Source organism: Marmota marmota, unplaced genomic scaffold (assembly GCF_001458135.2).
Source record: "Marmota marmota marmota unplaced genomic scaffold, marMar, whole genome shotgun sequence".
Lineage (NCBI taxonomy): Eukaryota > Metazoa > Chordata > Mammalia > Rodentia > Sciuridae > Marmota > Marmota marmota.
Genome location: NW_025999842.1, coordinates 52,864,394 through 52,885,237, shown reverse-complemented (window position 1 = coordinate 52,885,237; position 20,844 = coordinate 52,864,394). Strand labels below are relative to the sequence as shown.

The window sequence follows — 20,844 nt, the reverse complement described above, 5'->3', positions numbered from 1 at the left end:
AAACAGATTCCTGTTGCCCATAATAGGAATGGTAGCTTCTGTGAACTCAGCTGTGCACTCCCAGTGAGCTGGCATTTCTGCCCAGGGACTTCTCAGCGAGCTTGTGCTTGGAGTGAGTGTGCGGTGGAAGGCAGACATCTACTGAGATTACCACTCATGGGGTTGTTGTGAGGATTAAATGAGACACTTGTGTCACATGCATAGCCCAGCAAGCACTTCACCAGGTGGTTGTCCTAACTCGTATTGCTGCTCTCCTTTTCTTGATCTGGTCCATGCTCAGTGGCTTGTTGAGAATTGTGACCCACAGCCTGAAGGTCCCCTGCCATTTCCCAGGGCCCTCCAGATTCTCCTGAGTCAGAACTTCCTTCAGCCTCATGAATTCCTTTTATCCCTCATCCCCCATCCTCCTTGGTCTTACTCCCTTAATGAGACAGGGACTTGGAATTAGAAAAAATGGGCAGCCCCCAACTCCCTGCATAATTAGCTTGTTCAGACTCAGTTGAAGGAGTATTATTCCAGGATTGTTGGGGCTCATGAGCACATTCCTCTCCTCCTCAGAAGGGCAAGACACATCTGCTAATTAGGAGTGAAGTCCCATTTGATTGTTTTTGGGTGTTACTGAGCATCTTCAGGCTTCCTATTCATTACAACTGTGACCATGATGGCCTTCCCCTCCTTCTACATGAGTATAAATGACAGGCCTCTTCCATCCCCGGAGCATCTTGTGTAGGTCATATGTCTGTTTCTGTGTAGAGAACAGCCTACTGCCCTGCCTCTGGGACCCCTGGCTTCAGTAACTACACTTGTTCCCCTTCAGAAAGGAGCAGGAGGGTGGTGATGGTGAAGCCCTCCTTCCCCATTAGGTTAACCATATTGGACAGAGAAGCCACTGACAGATCATTCTGATAGCTGTGTGGAAGATGGTTTATTTAATAACCTTTGTTCAGTACACTTTATACCTCTGCTGTACACTTAGCGCTAGGAGAGCAGCAGTGACTCGGGCCCAGGTCCTGTCGGCATGGATCACTTGGGGTGTTGGTTAAAAAATGCAGATGGCTGGCCCTTTGCAGAATCTGGAAGTGCAATCTGGAATTCTGTATGCTCATCAAACCCAGCTGACTTAAAGTCACTCAAATGTAAGAACCATTATTCAATGTTTGAGCAACTGGAGATGGAGTTAGGCTGACCAGGGAGGAGACTTTGTGTTGGGGCAGGGCTTTGTCCCTAGACTGTCCTTGGAAGGAAGAACTTGTGCAAGTCCCTGTTGCTCATGTAAAGCTTTTAGCATCTGAGGCTACCTTCATAGCAATGAAACAGTCCCACTTTCTCAAAGCAGGAGCATATGCAGTCCCTTAAAGTCATCTCCCTCCCCTAGTCAGGAGCTCCCAGCACTTTGGGTTCATAGACAGGCCACTTACCCCTCCCCACCCCAACCTACCCCTGGCCTCTTATAAAGCCATCTCTTAGGGAATCTTGGACTCAACACTCTTTCCTGTTGACCCCTAACATGAAGCAATAAGAATCACCCTTCAGAGAGACACTTGTGACATGAACTATCCTCAGAGAGGTTCATCATCCAGACTCTTCACAGATTTTTCACAGCCAGTTTCATAGCAGAGGGCTTCTTAGTTGTTGGCAAGACATTGGCAGTAAGGCCACCTGTGAGTGGAAATCTTGTCAGCCTCCTCTCTTACAGTCTGAGAACCCAGTCAGCACCTATGGACTGATACCCGGGGATTTGTGACTGTGCTCTCCAGGACCTGTCTCTTGCCTCTCTAGAAATAGTTATATATGAACTTTTTCCAGTTGACAGTGACAGCTACCACAGAATGCCCTACACTTTTCCATATACCTAAAAATCTCTAAAACTTGAGAAACTAGGAAGCCCAGCAGTGGATTTGATCTTATTTTCAACACAAACTTATAGAGCTGCTGTTGAACCATAATGCAAAGAAAAGACCACCGACTCCAATTTTAAATCAAAGATAATATTGTTTACACAAAGAAAGCTGGCCAGCGGCTGTCTCTCCCTAAGCTGGGCTAGACTAAATCAGCACCCCAGCTCTACAGGATAAAGGTTTTATAGCACAAAAAGTTGCAAAGGGGGGTGTCTTGAGAAACTTACAGCTAACAGGATTTTGACAAGCATAATACAAAAGCAGATAGTAGGTTGATAATCTACATGGCTTAACATTTCAAGGTTGGGGATAAATTCACATCCCAACATCAGAATTTATGGGGCGCCACTGAAGTTTCAGAGAGGGTTGTTATCTGGTCATGGAAAGCCAGGCATGGGTAAGTTCAAGGCACGGGCAGGAATTCCAAACAAGTTTAGAAATCTCAGTAATTTATAGTAAAACAGAAATTAACTTTTCATGACTTTGTGATGAGATGGCTTCCAATCTTAAGATGGAATTAGGCTGGGTTCATCACTACCTGCTCAAAGATTCCTTCCTACTCCTTACAATAGAGAAAGCGTTTATCTTTCTCCAGGTGGGTCCTGAATCCCACACCTGCTTACTCTCTGCTTCTGCCTTTCCAGATAAGTTTCATATCCAGCATCTTCTGTCCTGAGCTAATCTTCCCTGGACACCCACTTGGCTAACACTCCCACTTTGTTCCCCATGATAGCTTCCTGTCTTGAAGTACACTGTCTTCCCATCTTCTCCACTTGTTCCTGGCAGTCTAGAATTTTCCCTTTTTTAAAAAAAAATTTTTTTAGTTGTTGATAGTTTATTTATATGTGGTGCCGAGACTCGAACCCACATGCCCAGCAGCTGTGCTACCACTGAGCCCCAGCCACAGCCCCTAGAGTTTTCCCTTTCACATGATGGCTGAACCTGCTCTAGCCAAGTTTGCCAATGAGATGTACATAGCCAAATCCAGCAAGTGCCTTTCTTTAAGTTAGTCCTCAGTTTCTGGCCCAGATGGCTGTCCTCTCTTTAGCCCTGTCCTTTGAGGACTTCCTCAACACCTGGTCCATCCCTATATCCTCCATGCTCATGGCTGCTCCTTGTCATTTTCCTTTTCTGCCTCCCTTCCTTCCTTTTTCCTCTAAATGTTGCTGTTCTGAAGCACCAGGTGGGTTATCTGTTCTCTTCCCATCTTTTCCCTAAAATTTTTATCATCCTTTGCTTTAAATAACATCTACAGTGTGGGCTACGAAGGTCATTTCTCTAGACCAGTTTTTCTGATTCCCAGACTCATATCTAATTGTCATCTTTGTTTCTCAAACGAATCTGTCAAATAACACCCCTTCCCAAAGAAAAGAGTATTCCCTTTAGCCTGTATTCTCTTCCATGTTGATATATGAATAGTACATGTCTCCATTTTCTTAAGCCAGAAACCTTGGGATCGTTTTTGATTTCTCATTTTTAGACTTGCTCCAATCCATGAGCAGGTCCTATTGACTCCCAACAAGTAGTGTGTTATCAGACCCTGTGTTGGATGAATGAATGCATGGCCAAAAAGTGAAGGGGAGTCAGTCTAGAAGCAGTTCAGGCAGAGGAGGAATCAGGGCTGTACACACAGGACATGCAGAATATCTGTAAGTTCCTTTATGTCCTAGATGAGCCATAATGACCCAAGCTGAGTTTTAACCTTAGCAAATGCAGTTTTACCTCATTGGGTCTCCTTTTAGGCAGTCAGTTTCCATAGCAACCTTAAAATTCACAGTTGTGACCCAGGATGTCTTATTACTGGGCAGTCACACCACATACAGTGACTAAAAAGGGTAAAAAGCAGGATAATTCAAGGCTTCACTCTCTTTCTTCTTTAGATTCGCACACATACTTACAAAAACATGGTAGGACCCCCTTCCCAATCTAGAAGTATTCTAAATAGAGTTAATCTATTTATCTCCAAGAAGCATTGATTTTGTTGTTGAAATGTAAATGACGCTTGCCTGCATTTCTGATTGTCATGTGCATTGTAAAGTGGATCACTCATTATGGGCTTCTGTAGGAATTCCCCCGCTATCAGTGAGCCCCACTCCTTAGGAAAGAGATTGGCTATTCCATTAGGCCAGAGACTGAGGAGAGAATCCTTCAGCTATCTTTTTCCATTCGCAGCATTTAGTGTAGGGCCTTGACATCTCATAGCAATGGAAATCTTGTTCCCGGGCAGCTCTTTTGTCCATTCTGTAATCTGTTTCCTCAGATGCAACTGATGTTGTTTCTGGAGTGAAATAGAGCACACCACAGACCTAGGCCACCCCAGAAATGTCCTCTCCCAAGCAGTCTCCCCAACAAAATTTTTCTGTTCTCCTGTAACCCTACTGTTCATTAACAGCAAGAGGCTACTCATCTGCTTTCAGGTATAGCAGCACTGCCTAAAATATGGCCCATGCTTGAACTACAGAACCGTTTAAATAAAACAACAGATAGGTCAATCAGTTTATCCTTGGGAGACTTTCCAGTTCTAACCAGTAAGATTGTTTGTCCCTGAGGTCTACTATCCCTGGAAGCTTCTCCTCCCTATCGGTAAAATCAAAGCTTTGTACTACTATGACACCTGCTTTCTTTACTAGGCCTACATATGGGATAGGCTAGTGGAACTGGCCTCATGGGATCTATGATATAACCAGTGGGTGGGATGTGTCCTACCTCAAGATTGTATCACTTAGGATGCTCCTGGACATGGTTAGGCCCTTTCCAAGACTGATTTCTATGGAAGAGCTTCCGAGGGTCAGGGATAAAATGTTTTCAGAGAAATATCCATTCCTGCTATATAAGGGGATTTTTTTTTTCATCTTTAGGAAGATGAAATAACCAAATGCATTATTAGGTAAATGAAGTTTTTAGTAAAGTGGTGTTGCTACCTATTGAATATTTGCTTGTTAAAAAATATTATTAATAGCATATCTTTCTGATTATAAAAATAATACTTGTTATTGCTGAAGTTTGGGAAAATAAAAGAAAATCGATTACCCTCAATCACATCTTCTAGAAATAATTACCATAAATATTATGACATATTTTGTGTTTTTTCTTCTGTTATATATACAACACATAATAATACAGCATACACTGAACCTAAAAACACTTGAAGAGAAAGGAATGGGGGGGAAGAGAGAGAGGAGAATAAGGAAGGAAGGGAAGAAAGGAAGAAAGGAGAAGAAAAAAGGGAGGGAGACTTGGGATAGGGAGAGAAGGAAGGAAGGAGAGGGGGAAGGAGTGTAGGTGAGAGAAGGCTGATCTAGCTTTCAGGTATTTGTAAGTCAGAGATAAGCAATGAATAATCACAAATATGTCCATTTGTCTGATCAAAGTACTAACAGCCCCCACCCCTCCTGGCTAATGGTCACTGGTTTCTAGTCACAGTGAACAGAGTCAGAAGTCCACTCCTGACCAACCACCTTCTGTCTTTAAGACTTGGCTAGTTTTTGACTCCATCTAGCTTAAAGGAGAAATGAGTAAAAAGGGGGCTTCCAGGCAACAGTGGACGTTTTCTGCAAATTGGCATCTGTTTTCATTAGTAAGAGACTTTGGTAGCATTGGGATAGTAAAGATGTTTCTCATAAATTAAAATAATTTTTTAAAATCAGTGTTTGATTAACTATAGACAGCTCCTATTATGCAACCTTATTCCCCACCCAAAAAAAGCAGAAGCCTGTGTTTGCCATAGAATCATAGTATCTGAGAACCTGAAAAGGCATTAGAGGTCTGGTCTCTTGGTTTCCAAAATCCTGTTAGCAAAGAATACTTTTCTATCTGTATCCCAGAGCAGAGTTGTAACGTGTGACAGCACATTTGTTCTAGGTTAATACGAGTTGGAGCTTCTGGGGTAGACCCACAACCTCTCATTCTTTATGCCTTTCAAGGCAGCCTCAAGAGGCTAAGGTGGACCTTTGAACCTCTGAGGAAGAGGACTTAAAATTTATTTTTTTGGAAGAAAAATATCGATTTTATTTCTCTTAAATATTTCTGAACCATTTTAGTACCAAGAATAATGCAGAATTACCAAACAGTTTTAAAATCACACTTTCATTGGAACACATGAAAGTGTTTACTGGCTGTTCTTTCCCCCAAGTCTCCTTCCTGGGACAGGCGAGCAGTCATTCTGGCAGAGAATCGTGGTGATAACCAATGGTATTCTCCTGCTCAAGAGCCCAGGTCCTTATTTCAAGTAAATTTGAGGAACTTTATGCGTCCAGTCAAAAGTTTTTGCTGGGGGAGAGTTGCTTCATGAGGCCAGATATAACAGCATCTTAAGAAATCCTCTTTTCAAAATACTTTTTAGGGTATTATTTTCTATTTGGTTTCTGTACTGGTTTCAGAGGTTCAGTTCCTGATTGGCTGACTCCATTGCTGGGGGCCTGAGATGAAGCAGATCATCACACAGAAGGGTGTGACAGAGGAAGGCAGCTCAGGGCATGACAACCAGGAAACAGCAAGGCTTAAAATTTTACGAACCTGGTCTTGTATTTTACAGATGTGAAAACTGAGACCTGTAGATAAAAATAATAAGTCATCTATAAGAATGAGATCAGAACCCAGGACCCACCAAACCTGGTCTTCCTGCACAGTTTCACACCCTTGACATATTCCTTTTCAGGCCTGGGAGGCCCTTTCCTGGCTGTCCCCTGCCTGGGTCATACAGAGCAGGGGGAGATCATACTCACATGGCCAGTCCCCTTTGTAGCATAATCATGCTGCTCTCTGCACTGAGGTCTATGGCAAAGGATACTGGTCTTTCCATAGGTGTTCTAGGATGTATAAATTTCTAAAAGCATTAACTGCCTATTTTCCCTCCTGTCACCAGCAGAATATCTCAGGAGTATATCCTTGCCAGTGCCTGTCCTGGTAGAAGACACCAGCAGCAGCAGTGAGTACGGCTCCGTGTCCCCTGATACAGAGCTAAAGGTGGACCCCTTCTCTTTCAAAACCAGAGCCAAGTCCTGTGGAGAAAAAGATGTGAAAGGAATACGGACACTCTTTTTGGGGTAAAGATGGGACTTACTTGGGGTAAAAGAATTATGTTGTGAGGTATGTCACTTTATGGAGCATGCTGTGATTTATGCTGCCTCAATTATTACAGCATTCCAGATGAAAATTTTGAGGATCACAGTGCCCCGCCTTCCCCTGAAGAAAAAGATTCCGGTTTCTTTATGCTGAGGAAGGACAGTGAAAGGCGGGCCACCCTTCACAGGATCCTGACAGAAGACCAGGACAAAGTTGTGAGGAACTTAATGGAATCTTTAGCTCAGGTAAAAATCTCTCCCAAGTACTTCATTTCCCAAATTGTGTGTAAGTGTGTGCATGTGTGTGTTTTATTTTATTTTATTTCTTGAGGCAGGCTCTCCCTATGTTGCCCAGGCTGGTCTGCCCCTCCTGACTCAAGCCATCCTCCTGCCTCAGCCTCCTGCAAGGCTGGAACTGCAGGCACCTGCTATTAAGTCACACCCAGAGTTCACGTATTTTTAACTGTGTCCTAACCACCTGGATCCATGACAGGTGACAGTACTTGGAGATATGAAACTATCTTCGTAAACCAAACTAGCCTACCCCAGAGGGAACAAAGAAGCAAATTCCTAAGGTACAAACCGTATTTTTGAACATAAATTATTTTTAAGTTGGAGACAAATTTTTCATGGTGGTGAGGTTCCACCTAGTCTCTAGGAGCCCAGTAAACAAGCCTTGAGCCTTGTGAAATTTTAATCCTGGCATTAGCACAAGGCCACCTGTCAGTCACTCCTCGGAGCATTTGTAAGCCTCAGCAAGTACAACAAACCTGTGTGCTCATGAGGCCACTGCATTCAATGGAGGATAATGGCCAACAATAAATAATTATATAATATGTTAGAAGGCAAGATATGCTATAAAAAAGCGAAGTCTTGTCAGTGAAACTGTAGTTCCCTGATGTATGTGTTTTCTAGGGTTGCCATGGCAAAAGACCACAGATGAGGTGGCTTTTGCCACAGAAATATTATTTAGTTCTGGAGGCTGGAATGCCAAGATCAAGTGTTGGCAGGTTTGGCTTCTTCTGTAGCCTCTCTCCTTGATTGTGGGTGGCCACCTTCTCATTAGGTTTTCAGATGCGCTTTTCTCTGTGTGTGCGCACCTATGTCTCTTCTGCTTCTTAGGGGGACACAAGTCCAGTTGGGTTAGGGTTCCACCCCATGACCTCACTTAACTTTAATTAGCTTGTAAAAGGCCTTGTTTCCAAATTCACTGGGAGTAGAGCTTCAACATATGAATTGTGGAGGACACATTCAGTCTGTAGTATCTGGGAAAATATGTTCCCTGGAATTGTGCTTAGACTTGAGGAAGAATCTACTCCCCCAAATCTGCACCAGAGGAAACAGGTTTTCCTTCAATTCCAAGCCACTGGGGCGGAAGCTCAGGCCCCTTGTGGATACAAGCCTTCCACAGACATACTTGGCCCAGACATCACACTTGTCATCCTCTGTTCTGCTGGCATCAGGGCTCCTTTACCTGCTGCTTCTGCATCACCTGTCTACATGGCTACACCTGTCCTGTGTGATCACGGCAGACTACATGCAGCTTCTTCCCTCTGTCTTGGGAAAACAGCTACAGAAAGGACACAGCTGAAGGGATCAGGCTAAGTTGCTAGTCTCAGTCCAACAGTTTTTCTGCTCTTTCATTGAGATGGAAATGGAGCGAGGCTGTCCCTTTTTTGGCTCCATTTGTACGACCCCATCTTGTCTTTATCTTGAGGACTCCCCTAGGCCTCTCTGCTGTCTCTTGAGCCTGAACATTTTGTCCCTTTAGGAATTCCCTAAGATCTACCTCTTTGGATTCCTGAGGAGGAGCCCAAAGGTCATATGTGTGTCTGTAGGGTCTCTGGTACAGGGAGAACTGAAATGAGCACCATCTACACTTGATCCTAATGGAACGCTGTTTTTCTTTGAGCCAGGTATTACTTTTAGTATTTCATGAGTATTTACTCATTTAATCCTCAGGACAGTGGTACTAAAATAATAGCTCTGTCAGTGTCCTCATTTTATGGATGAGAAAACTGAGGCACAGAGGACTTGAGTCGCTTGCCAAGGTCATGCAGGCCTAAGCAGTGGAGTCTGGGTTGGATGAAGACAGTCTGGTTGCATGGTATATGGTCTTAACTACCACCCTTCTCTGCCTGTCTGCTATGCCAGATGGAGACAGGTGCTGAGAGAAACCTAAAGCAGGAGAGGGGACCAGTGTAGGGGGAGAGAGGCAGGAAGGGAAATCACTGCCAGCCGCTGCGGAGTGCAGCCTTCTCCTATGGTCACCTAGTTTATTTTTAGGTCAGAAACATGTAGAGCCCAGGGATTGCCTAAATCTTGTACTCATCGCCAAAGGTATGCTTTTCCAATACAGAAAATGTCATTTGTGTGGGGCCTTTTCTCTGCCCCCTGTTGGACTGTGACTCCATTCGGGCAGGGAATGTCCTGGCTATCATTCTATCTCAGCCACCAGCTCAAAACCTGACAAAAGAAGTCATTTCCGTGATGGCTGAAATTCGGAATTTTGGGGGTTAGGGGAGGTGCTGGGGATGGAGCCCAGGGATACCCACTTGCTAATCACGTGCTATACCACTGGGTTAGCTACACCCCTAACCTGAAATTCTTAAATTTTGAAGTTGGTTAATCATATTCAATGGTTTGGTGCCTGCTAGTTTTAAAGCACACTTGAATGTTTTCTATAAAAGGAAACATGAAAGCAACCTCAAGAGGGCATACCTCTGTGCCAGGAACTGCTGGTCAGAATCACATGCCCTATCCAGAATGGTCCAGTGATAGTGAGGGTCCTGATTGTACTGTCAAGGGCACTATGAATTTCATCCTGTGACACTGCCTGGTGATTCAGTGGTAAAGCAGGTCTTGACTCAGGTTTATGGCTGGCTACTCCAGCTAATTGGGACAGAGGTATAGAATGGCTGAGACCTGGAGCCCAGCTTGAACTGGCCTCTGTTAGAGGCAGGGTCCATCATTTCAAAGCTCTACAATTTGGGCCACTTATTTACCCTCTCAGAGCCTGAGCCTTCTCCTCCCAAACACAAGGTATCTACCCATGAGGTTGCGAACCAGAGTCTCTTGAGATTATGTGTGATTTAGGAGAATAACAGAATATATTGAACAAATGATCATAGCTCTTATTACAGTTATGATCAATCTTTGTTTTTTTCCTACAATCAGAAGGAATTTTTTTCAGAGCATTAAGTATTTCTAGATATATCTTACTATCTCAGGCAGGCTTTATATCTCAGTCTACCCTAAAAGGTGGATATTGATCTGCCCCTCATAATATTAAACCATGAAAAGCCTTTTATCTGTACCACATTTTGAGAGGTCCACTCAAAGTTTAAAGGATAAAAGGCAGAGAGGATCTTTGCAGAAAACTCTGGGGCTCGCACACTGTCACATATTGCCTATGGATAGGGAGTCAGGCTCCTCCAACATAAGATGCTCCTTAATAAAGGCATGTTTATGAGTTAACATGGAAAGATGAGAGTTGGGGCAGAAATAACAATTACTTAAGTGGACAGAAAGTATTTCCCAGAGTAGAGAGTGTTCCTTTGTAGGACTATGACTTACACATCCAAAAACCAGAAACAACGTTTTCTATTATGAAAACAGGGCTCATGTCAAATATAAATGTTTACTATTTTGACTGTTGGCAAACATGTAACTGATTTTTCACTAAGGTAAGCTTCCCATTTCTGAATAACATTTTTCTTCTTAAAGATATTCTCTTGGTGTTATTATTTTGCCTGTGAATTTTTTAAAAAACAAAATAAGACAAGGTTTATAATTGTTCCTAGCCTGATTTAAAAATGTCTCCTTGATGACAGCTTTTAAGCTTTTCAATATCATCTTTTCTCATGAAAACATAAACATGAGGCAGCTCCCACATGAAAATATATTGAGAGAAGGAACTTGATGGTGCATTTCTCTTTATTTTAATAGATTCCTAGGGATTGTAATTATCATCACTCGGTTGAGGAATTTAATGATGCAGTAAGAAAATGTACAATATGAGATAGAAATGAATATAATAAAAATCTTGTTGTTTCTTAAAATTAAATAAGGATAAATTCTGTATTTTCTTTACAAAAGCAATGTGCTTTGCTCCAAGTTAAAAAAAAATTAAATTTGAGAGAGGGGATTTATAGAAATATTGTATTCTATTTTTAATATGTAAAATAGTCCATTGGCCCATTTTTCTAACAGAATGCCTCATTGATGGGTAAAGAATGGTTTAAAGAAGGGAGTGTGAGACAAACACGACCACTCCCCCAACCCCCCCACATGAAATTGACTTGCTTTGGGGAGGTTAAAGTACCAGGAGCACATTGTAGTAGGTACACAAAGCAACAAGACACTTAGACTCTCAAGGAGTTCCAACCACAGTCCCTGACTGAGCTGAGTTCCAAACAGAGGGACTTCAGGGTCCAGGAGTCTGCACATCTTTTCTTTGGCTCAGCTGCTGTTGGTCCTCTTGTAGGCATTTCTGTTTCTGTGTGCTTCTCTTCTTCCACCCTGTTGTCATTCCCAACATTATTACTTTCTCTTCCTTTCTTATATTTGGATGCATTCATGACCCTATTTTATGACCTCTCTATGGGTTGACTTTAAGATCCTGTGGCCCGTTGCCTGAATCCCCCTTAAGTTCTCAATTATAATTTCTGAGAACAAGGCTCGCATTGACTCAGCCTGCCCCTATTTGGTTAAAGCTTTGTACATCTGACTGTATCCTAGCTACTGGTGAGTGTGAGGAGTAAGTGCCCGTTCTCCCAAAGTCTGATTTCTTCTTAATGGCAGGAGCAAGGTGGTACTGGTGGCTGAGAGGGGCCTTAGAGCTCAAAATGTGATCTTTTGCTTTAACGGGTAGTCCTTTGGAGCCCAGTTCTTCTCAGAAAGGACTGTAGAAGTGGTGTGTCTGTGGCTGATGTGTCTAGCACAGTGTGACTGAAATATTTTTTATTCACAGGGGCCTGAAGAACCTAAACTAAAATGGGAACACATCACAACCCTCGTCACAAGCCTCAGAGAGTTTGTGAGGTCCACTGACCGAAAAATCATAGCCACCACGCTGTCAAAGCTGAAATTAGAGCTGGATTTTGACAGCCATGGCATCAGCCAAGTGCAGGTGGTCCTCTTTGGATTCCAAGATGCGGTAAGTGTAACTTTAAATTTTTTTTTTTTAATTGGTGGAGAAGGACACAAGACCTTTTTATTTTTATTTAGTTATTTGTATGTGTTGCTAAGGATTGAACCCAGTGCCTCAGGGTGCTAGGCAAGTACTCTACCACTGAGCTACAACCCTAGCCTAAAGTGTAACTTTTTGTCAGTGGTTTGCCACAAACTCTGTTAACATTAGTCATAAAAATAGGATAGAATACAGGTTTTAGTATTTTTTCAATAATTTCAATGAACTCTGTTCTCTTTGGATGAGGAATATGAGATATATGCCTATCTGCTTGTCTGTAAGTATTGGATTTGTTATTTTGTGCATTAGTATTTCTCAAAGATAAACATACATAAAACTGAATCACCATGGAAAATAGCAAAACTTAGAAACGTTTCCCCTGATTGGACTTTCTTCTTATGAAATCATGTAGTGGGTCACTATTTACTTTGGTGACTTTAGCAACATAGCACACTATAGTCATGCAATTTGTAATGCAATACAAGAATTGCCATCTAGTGGCCACTAAGAGCAATTTAACAGTATGCATTGGAATGGTCACTGAACAAAGTCACTTTTTCCTCCCAGTTTTTCTCTGGTTTCTATACAGAACATTTTGTACATGCTTATTTCATAAGTATCTAGTATGTCCTAGCCAGAAACCTAATTTAGAGTATAGACTATCACTGAGTGAAAATTAATCTACATTATCTAGTGAGAGATTGCTGATTATTCTAACATTGAGTTGCTATGCAACATAAACTAGAAGACTGATTCAAAAACCCTCTGTGTATTCTTGGGTAACACTTACATATGGAACTTTACGCCCAAATCAGCATAAGCCACTCCCAAAAGACCCTTACAAGGTGTAGGAGAAAGAAATAAGAGAGTTCTTCATAGTACCTGTAATATAAATTTGGAAGCAGGCTTTGAATATTATTTAAATTCTAGAAATTAATTCACTCCAATGTATTTGTTGCTTCTATGTAGAAGGTGCCTTGATAGTTGCATTTGGAGCATCAAATGATCCCTCATTTGAAACTAAATGATGATCTGTCAGTGGCCATGAGTGTTCTCTGAAACACTGTATAAGCCACTTGGTCCTTGTGCTAAATGGGGAGCAGGAAAAAGAGTCGCAGAAAATGAAAACCACTGGCAAAGCCTACCGCTAATACTAGATGTTGAAGGCATGCTTACACTGCAACTGGGGAAACACCGCCATCTGTAAATAGAGTGAAATCATTTAGCTAATTTGCACTTGCCCACATATTTGGCTTCTAGCCTAGAGGTTGGAAATCAAATTGGCTGTAGAATTCAGACTGAGAATTTTGTAGTTGTAATCCTGAGCCTCAAGCCCAGGGGACTCCCAGATAAACACATACTCACCCCCACTTTCACTAACTTACTGTTTAGCATTAGAATGAATCCAAAGAATGGACCCTCTGTAATATGCTGCATAATGAGGACCCTATGAGAAGCAGGTCATGTTTATAAAGCATCCCTTGTCCACCATGTGTATGACTCCTGAGGGAAATATTATGGATTAGTGTATTAATCAGCTTTCTGTCACTATAATAAATAAGTCAACTTATAAGAAGGAAGGTTTATTTTGGCTCAGTTTCAGATATTTCAGTCCATGGTAACTTGGCCCTGATACTTTGTGCCTGTGGCAGCAACAGTACATCACAGTGGGAGCACATGATGGAGGAGGCCTGTTGATCTTATGGCAGCCAGGGAGTAAAGAGAGGAAGGGGTGGGACCCCCCAAATCCCCTTCAAGGGCACAACCTCAGTGACCTAACTTCCTTCCACTATGTCCCACTTGCTAAAAGTTTTACCATCTCCCAGTAGTGCCATAGGCTGGTGACTAAGCCTTTAATATATGGTCCTGTGGGGGACAGTCAAGACCCAAGCCATAGCAGTTAGTGTTATTCTAATTAGTCAAATAAGCAGGTTAAGTGCTTTAAAGAAATGAAGATACCAGGACAAACTCAGTCTGGAAGGATTTCCCATAATAAGTGGGATCCTGGCAATGGTTCATTTCCTTGGGAATAGCTACTATGAGGAAGTTCTCAAACTGACTTCCTTGAAAACTGGGGGATTCTGATGAAGATGGACCAAGGGAAGCTGTTGGCATGCATTTGTACTCAGGTACCATCTCCTAGTTTCTGCTGAGGTTCTATCTAACCGAAGCCTGTTGGGGAAATAGCCTCTTTCCTTAGAGACCTTTGTCAACCAGCAAATAGTGGACTTAATCCAAACTTGAATTGAGCCTAAGACTTATGGAAAAAGGTTGTTTTTAAAAAGATTATGTACATGGTATATACATACAATGGGATACTATACAGCCTTTAAAAGAAGGAAATTCTGTCACACTGCTACTATATGGGTGCACCTTGAGGATATGATGCCAAGTGAAATGAGCTAGTCACAAAAGGCCAAATACTGTACGATTTCTCTTGTAGGAGGTACTTCCAATATCAAACTCTTGGGAACAAAAAGTAGAAGGGTGGTTTTCAGGAAGTATTAGGGGGTTGGGAACTTACTGTTTAGTGGGTTTAGAGTATAGTTTTGCAAGTTGAGAAAAGTTCTGTGGGTATATGGTGGTGATGGTAGCAAAACAATGTGAAAGTACTTGATGCACTGATGGTACACTTAAAAACAGTTATGATGGTAAATTTTATGTGTATTTTATTACAGTTTTTTAAGGGACAGAAAGGTAACACACATATTTATTTCAGTGTCTAAATGTGTACAGCATTACCAGTCATCATGAAAAGATATTCCTACAATAAAGATTTTTTATGTGAATTGGCTTTCTGGAATAGTCTACCAGATTATTCTCCTTGTTTATGTTTACACAGGCATAAACAACAATGGAAAGGAAACAAGATATGCACTGTAGCAAACCATAGGTAGCACATAAAATGCTAATTTCTCCCTCTTGCTTATTTTTCCAAATCACCATAGTATGGGGAAGTGCTTGACTATGTTAAGCAGTAATTTTAAGATTCAGGGATGGCATTTATTTTTATTTACGATCCCAGGGCTCTCTTTTCCTCTTTTACCTCCTCCACCACCCATTCTGCAGCTGCATATTCTAAGTCCCAAAGAAGCCACATTGCCAATTTGGCCAGTCTTCCTTCTATTTAAATAACTTATTTGCTTACATGGGGCTTAATCAACTTTAATTTGAAGTGGCAGTTTTTAATTTGTCTTCTATTAGCATGAAGAAATTTATAATTCAAAGTGAAGAAAACTTTTCGTTATTTTTATAGGTAGAATTTCATCCAAGTGATTGGATCCGCTGGGTTATTTGTAGTTAAATATTAGATGTCCCTCTCTTTTCCAGGTCAATAAGGTTCTTCGGAATCATAACATCAAGCCACACTGGATGTTCGCCTTGGACAGCATTATCCGCAAAGCCGTACAGACAGCGATTACCACACTGGTTCCAGGTCAGAAGTGTTTAATTACCCTGTGAATGTTGCCTGCTTGGGTATTTTAGACTACCATTTAGCTATCATTTCTGATATCTCCTTGGTGCTTTTAAAACCATGGTTGCCTTATGTTTTAAAAATGTCATTTCAAAACCACCAAATAACTTTCATCCAGTGCATGCAACCTGAGCAATGCTGCACCAAGGAGAGAGTTAAGTGTGAATGAGGAAGGTTTGCTCTCTTGTCTTTAAAAAACATGTTTGAATTTTTGTGGGGCAGGGGAAGAAAGAAAGATAGAAAAATATAAAGTAACCTAAATAGATATGCATTTCAATGTACCTGTGTCCACGAACACATCCCAATGCAATTTTTTACCAGTGTTTCCCAAATTGACCAATGCTTGAGCAATGCAAAGATCTCTTTAAAATCATAGCTCTGAGAGGCTGAGGCAGGAGGATCGCAGGTTGAAAGCCAGCCTCAGCAATTTAGCAAGGACTTAAGCAACTTACTGAGACTGTGTCTCAAAATAATAAAATGGCCTAGGAATGTGGCTCCATGGTTAAGCATCCCTGGGTTCACTCCCTGGTATTACAGTTCTCAGAACATGTCAGACTAAATGAGAGTCTGCTGGAGACAAGACCCAGGAATTGGATTTTTTTTAAAGTTTTATTCTTTTAGAGCAGTTTTTGGTTCACAGCAAAATTGAGAGGAAGGTACAAAGATTTCCCATATACCATCTTCTTCCACACGTGCATAGCCTCCCCCAAAATCAACCTTCCCCATCAGAGTAGCACATTTATTACAACTGATGAACCTATATTATCACCCAGAGTCCATAGTTTGCATTAGGGTTCACCCTTAGTGGTGTACATTCTCAGAGTCTGGACAAATGTATAATGACATGTATACAGCATTATAGTATTATACAGAACATTGCCATAGCCTTAAAAATCCTGTGTGCTCCACCTAGAGGAATCTGATTTTATTACAGCTCTCAGGTCTTTTTTTTTTTTTTTCTTTTATACAAAATTTTAAAATTATTGTTTACATAATAGTTGGGTTCATTTTAACAAAATCATACATGTGTGGAATTTAACTGACTCCCTTTTAGACCCCAGTGACCCCTTTTTTTCTCCCCTCTCCACTTATTCTTCCTCTACTCTGTTGGTTTTCCTTTTAAATACTTATTCATTTTTAATTGGTGTTTTGTAGATACACATAAAGGTGGAATTCGCTGTGGGGTGTGTGTGTGTGTGTGTGTGTGTGTGTGTGTCACACACACACACACACATATATATATATATGTGCACCTCATGTATTTTTTCAAATACATTCCACATTTTCTCCCCTTTCCTGTCCCTCCTTCCTCCCTCTTATTCTCCTCCTCCACTGATCTTCCCTGTATCTTTATGATATACAACCCCCTTCTCCTCTTTTTTCCCTTATTTGTACTCGCTTCCACATAGGAGAGAAGTATACAAAAGTGCAGGCCCCAGGACAGGAGGGATGTTGAGCAAAGGTCTGTTTTAGGGAGAGGGGATATTTGGCCCTTGATTTCCTGAGTTTGGCTTATTTTACTTAGCATGATAGTCTACAGTTCCATCCATTTACCAACAAATGCCATCATTTCATTCTTTATGACTGAGTAAAACTCTATTTTGTATATGTACCACATTTTTTTAATCCCTTTATCTATCGACAGACACTTGGGCTGGTTCCATAACCAAACTATTGTGAATTGTGCTGCTTTAAGCATTGATCTCAGGTCATTTTGATGTACAGCCAAATGGAAATCACTGGCCTAGACATAGCCCCAGCTATATCCACAGTGAGATACAAAATGGGTAGCATTGATGGAATGAAACTTTATGGAGTGAGGAGTTAGTCTGTCCATTAATAAAAAACTTTAAGTAAAGCTCTTCTACCTTATATGTGTATGGTGGGAGAATAGATAGAGAAGTACATTATGGATTTCTAGATATATAAATCTATTTATAGATGACATTTATACACATATATGAAACATTGTCCTAATTTGTGCCTATACTATAAAGTATTCTAAAATAGAAATTTAAAAGAATAAGATGAGTGTTATACATAATAGTTATATATAATAGTTGTATTTAATTCAAAGTATTTATAAATGGTATACCAGTCCATATCAGACCCTTCAAGTTGTAGAATTTCTTTTTTTCTCAGAACACCTTGTTTGACTTGAGAGTGAAGATACCAACCAGGCTCAGTTTTTATATTAAACATTAGTAAAGAGTGATAACATTAGTAATATTAGAAAGACACATAAGTAGAAGTTCTAATAACCCTGAACCTGTCTCCTCTCCCTAGAACAGACCTTCACCCCGCTTCCTTCCTGTCCTGGGGCTTGTGCTTTGCATAGTTCAGTGTTCTGCTTATGATTGATTGATTGGTGGTACTGGGGATTGAACCCAAGGGCATTTCACCACTGAGCTACATCCCTGTGCTTTTTTAACTTTTAAGTGGCTGAAACTGACCTCCAACTTGTGATCCTCCTGCCTCAGCTTCCTGAGTTGCGGGGATTACAGTCTTATGCCACCATCCCTGGCTTAAGTTCTCAGTTCAAAAGGCACCTCCTTAGAGCGTCCTGACCTGCAGCCAAATCTAAAGTCATTCCCTCTCCTTGAAAATGGTTTTCACCTAGTTGTGACACTTAACTGCCATCTGAAACTACTTTTTATTTCTAGTTTACATGACTGTTATCCTCACTAGAAAGTAATCATGTCTGTTTTATGTTATTCTGTGGCTAGTATACTATCCAGCATGATACCTAGAAAATAGTAGGTCCTTTGATAAATATTTGATTGAAATAATAACTGAGTTTCACCTGCTTATAACAAATTAGGGTGGAAAGTATGAGTAACTTAGGAAAAAAATTCTAGAGAGGCTTTGAAACACATGCTTAGCAGTTAGGTGTACACCTAAAAAATTCATGCTTAAGGAAGTCAACTGTACTTACATTTAGATGATTTATCATTCCATTAAGCCTTGACATAGGGAATGTACTATAGAGGGGTGTGTCTTGAAAGACTCCGGGTAAAGGGGAATAGGTGTAGATCACTGAAAGGGGCAGGTATAGGCCGCAAGTGAAGCATTAAGGATGTCTAAAAGAGCAAAAGAGAAAGGGATTACATTTTGAAATAGCTGAGTAGCACATGAATGATTTGGTGATTTAAAAAAACAACTTAATGCTGATTACCTAAATGCTGTTGGTATCCTGGAATAGAAAAAGAATATTAGTAAAAAACTGGAAAAATCAGAGCAAAGTCTGCAGCTTAGTGAAGGCATTGTGCCAAGTTTAATTTCTTGGTTTTGAGGAATCTACCATAGTTATGCCAGATGTATTAGATAGAGCCAGAGATTATATACCAGGATTTTTTTTTCGCTTTCTTTGCAGTATTTCTGTAAATCTAAAATTCTTCCAAAATAAAACAATTAAAAAGCAAAAGGAACTGGTGATCACACTGTGGGGGAAGCTGTAAAGCTATGGAGGGCCCCAGGAAGAATGTGGCGGGGAGCTCTCCTCGTGGGTGTCCTGGGCTGCACGCTGCTAGACAAACAAGCCTGCACGGAACAAGGCACATTCTCTGTGGGACGTGCCAGCTAAAGAAAGTTGTCTTTCCACCAGGAAATTGGTTTTCTTGAGGCTACTAAGAATTTCTGATTTTGATTGGAGGTACTGTTGGACAGCTTTTTTCTTTTAAAGTGGAAAATTTTAGTGGAGAATTACATTGAAAAGGTACTTTTTAAAAATTTCTCTCAGGGTAGGGCAAGCCAATATACATTATCTACCCCAGTATGAAAGTGGTGGAATATGTGGACAAGACAAAGTGATTTCCGTCATAGGACGGTTCAATCAATTTTCCAAATGGCCTAAAGATTTTGTTTCACAATCTAAGTGCAAAGAAACTATTATAAAATGAGTGTCTTCAGCCCGGTGTGGTGGTGCACACCTTTCATCCCAGCCTCTTGGGAGGTTGAGGCACGAGGATCGCAAGTTCAAAGCCAGCCAGGATGGGGGAAGAGGGCTTATTATGGGAATTGACTCTTATGATTACGGAAGCCAAGAGGCCCCATGATTTGTTGTCTGGAGAGTGGAGAAGAAAGAGAGCCAGGGTACAGTTCACTCCAAGTCTAAACGCCTAAAAAATGAAGGAAGCTGTGGCTGGAACTCCCTGTCAGAGGTTGAAGGCCTGAGACCCAGGAGCACTGATGCCTGAGAGCAGGAGAGACAAATGTTCCAGGTCAAGAAAAGAGAGAATTAGCACTTCCTCTACTTCATCTATTCAATGCACATGTAAATCACACATGGAACTAGATCTGTGCCTGAGGTCTTGTAAGATGCTTTTAGCTGTATTAACTGGCACTTGTCATTCCATGTTATTTTTGTGCATGCTCCTAGGACTCTTCTGTACATTTGTCCACTTTTTTTAAATTTTTTTTTTAGATGTTGATGGACTTTTATTTTTTATTTTTTTAAAGAGAGAGAGAGAGAGAAAGAGAGGTTTTTAATATTTATTTTTTAGTTTTCGGTGGACACAACATCTTTATTTTATTTTTTATGTGGTGCTGAGGATCAAACCCCAGCGTCCTGTGCATGCCCGGCAAGCGCGTTACCACTTGAGCCACATTCCCAACCCGCTGGGCTGGACTTTTATTTTTTATTAAATTACTTATTTATTCTAATTTGTTATAAATGATGGCAGAATGCATATAATACATAGAGCACAATTTTTCGATTCACTGATTTTACACAAAGTTTTTCACACCATTCGTGGATGGACTTTTATTTTATTCTTTCATTTACTTATATGTGGTGCTGAGAATCGAACCCAGTGCCTCACACATGCTAGACAAGTACTCTACCACTGAGCCACACCCTCAGCCCCATTGTTCATTAGTCTTATTTCTACTTTAGTGTTACTTCCTTGAGGACCAGGACCAGACGCTCTGTTTCACAGGCATATTTTACAGTGTCTACACTGATGATATGTACTCAGGGAGCCACCCCCAAAAGACCAAAATAGGCAGACATTGCATTAGCTTATAATTTTCTACTTTTCAAATTATTTGAAAGAATTTTTGTAGTCATTTGTACATATATAAAATGATAATTTAAAGGATATGGAGTTAAGGGATATTTAAGATAAATAAACATCAAAAAATTTTCCTCCTAAAAAGTGAGATTATAATCAAAAGAACTCTAAAACTTTTGAATAATTACAAAAAAAAAAAACAGTT

General features: G+C 40.9%; 1 protein-coding gene across 5 annotated transcripts in view; it reads left to right on the top strand.

Moving 5' to 3' along the window:
• The window catches only part of Map3k5 (mitogen-activated protein kinase kinase kinase 5), a 200,553-nt gene that overhangs the window by 164,094 nt on the left and 15,615 nt on the right, over window positions 1-20,844 (top strand). For 3 of the 5 annotated variants that reach the window (XM_048798814.1, XM_015501598.2, XM_048798827.1), the window contains 4 exons: window positions 6,763-6,943; window positions 7,039-7,207; window positions 11,934-12,119; window positions 15,483-15,588. In XM_048798814.1, the coding sequence (XP_048654771.1) occupies window positions 6,763-6,943; window positions 7,039-7,207; window positions 11,934-12,119; window positions 15,483-15,588 (642 nt within the window). The remainder of the gene's footprint in view (window positions 1-6,762; window positions 6,944-7,038; window positions 7,208-11,933; window positions 12,120-15,482; window positions 15,589-20,844) is intronic. The other 2 variants (XM_015501602.2, XM_048798823.1) reach the window with 1 other exon arrangement.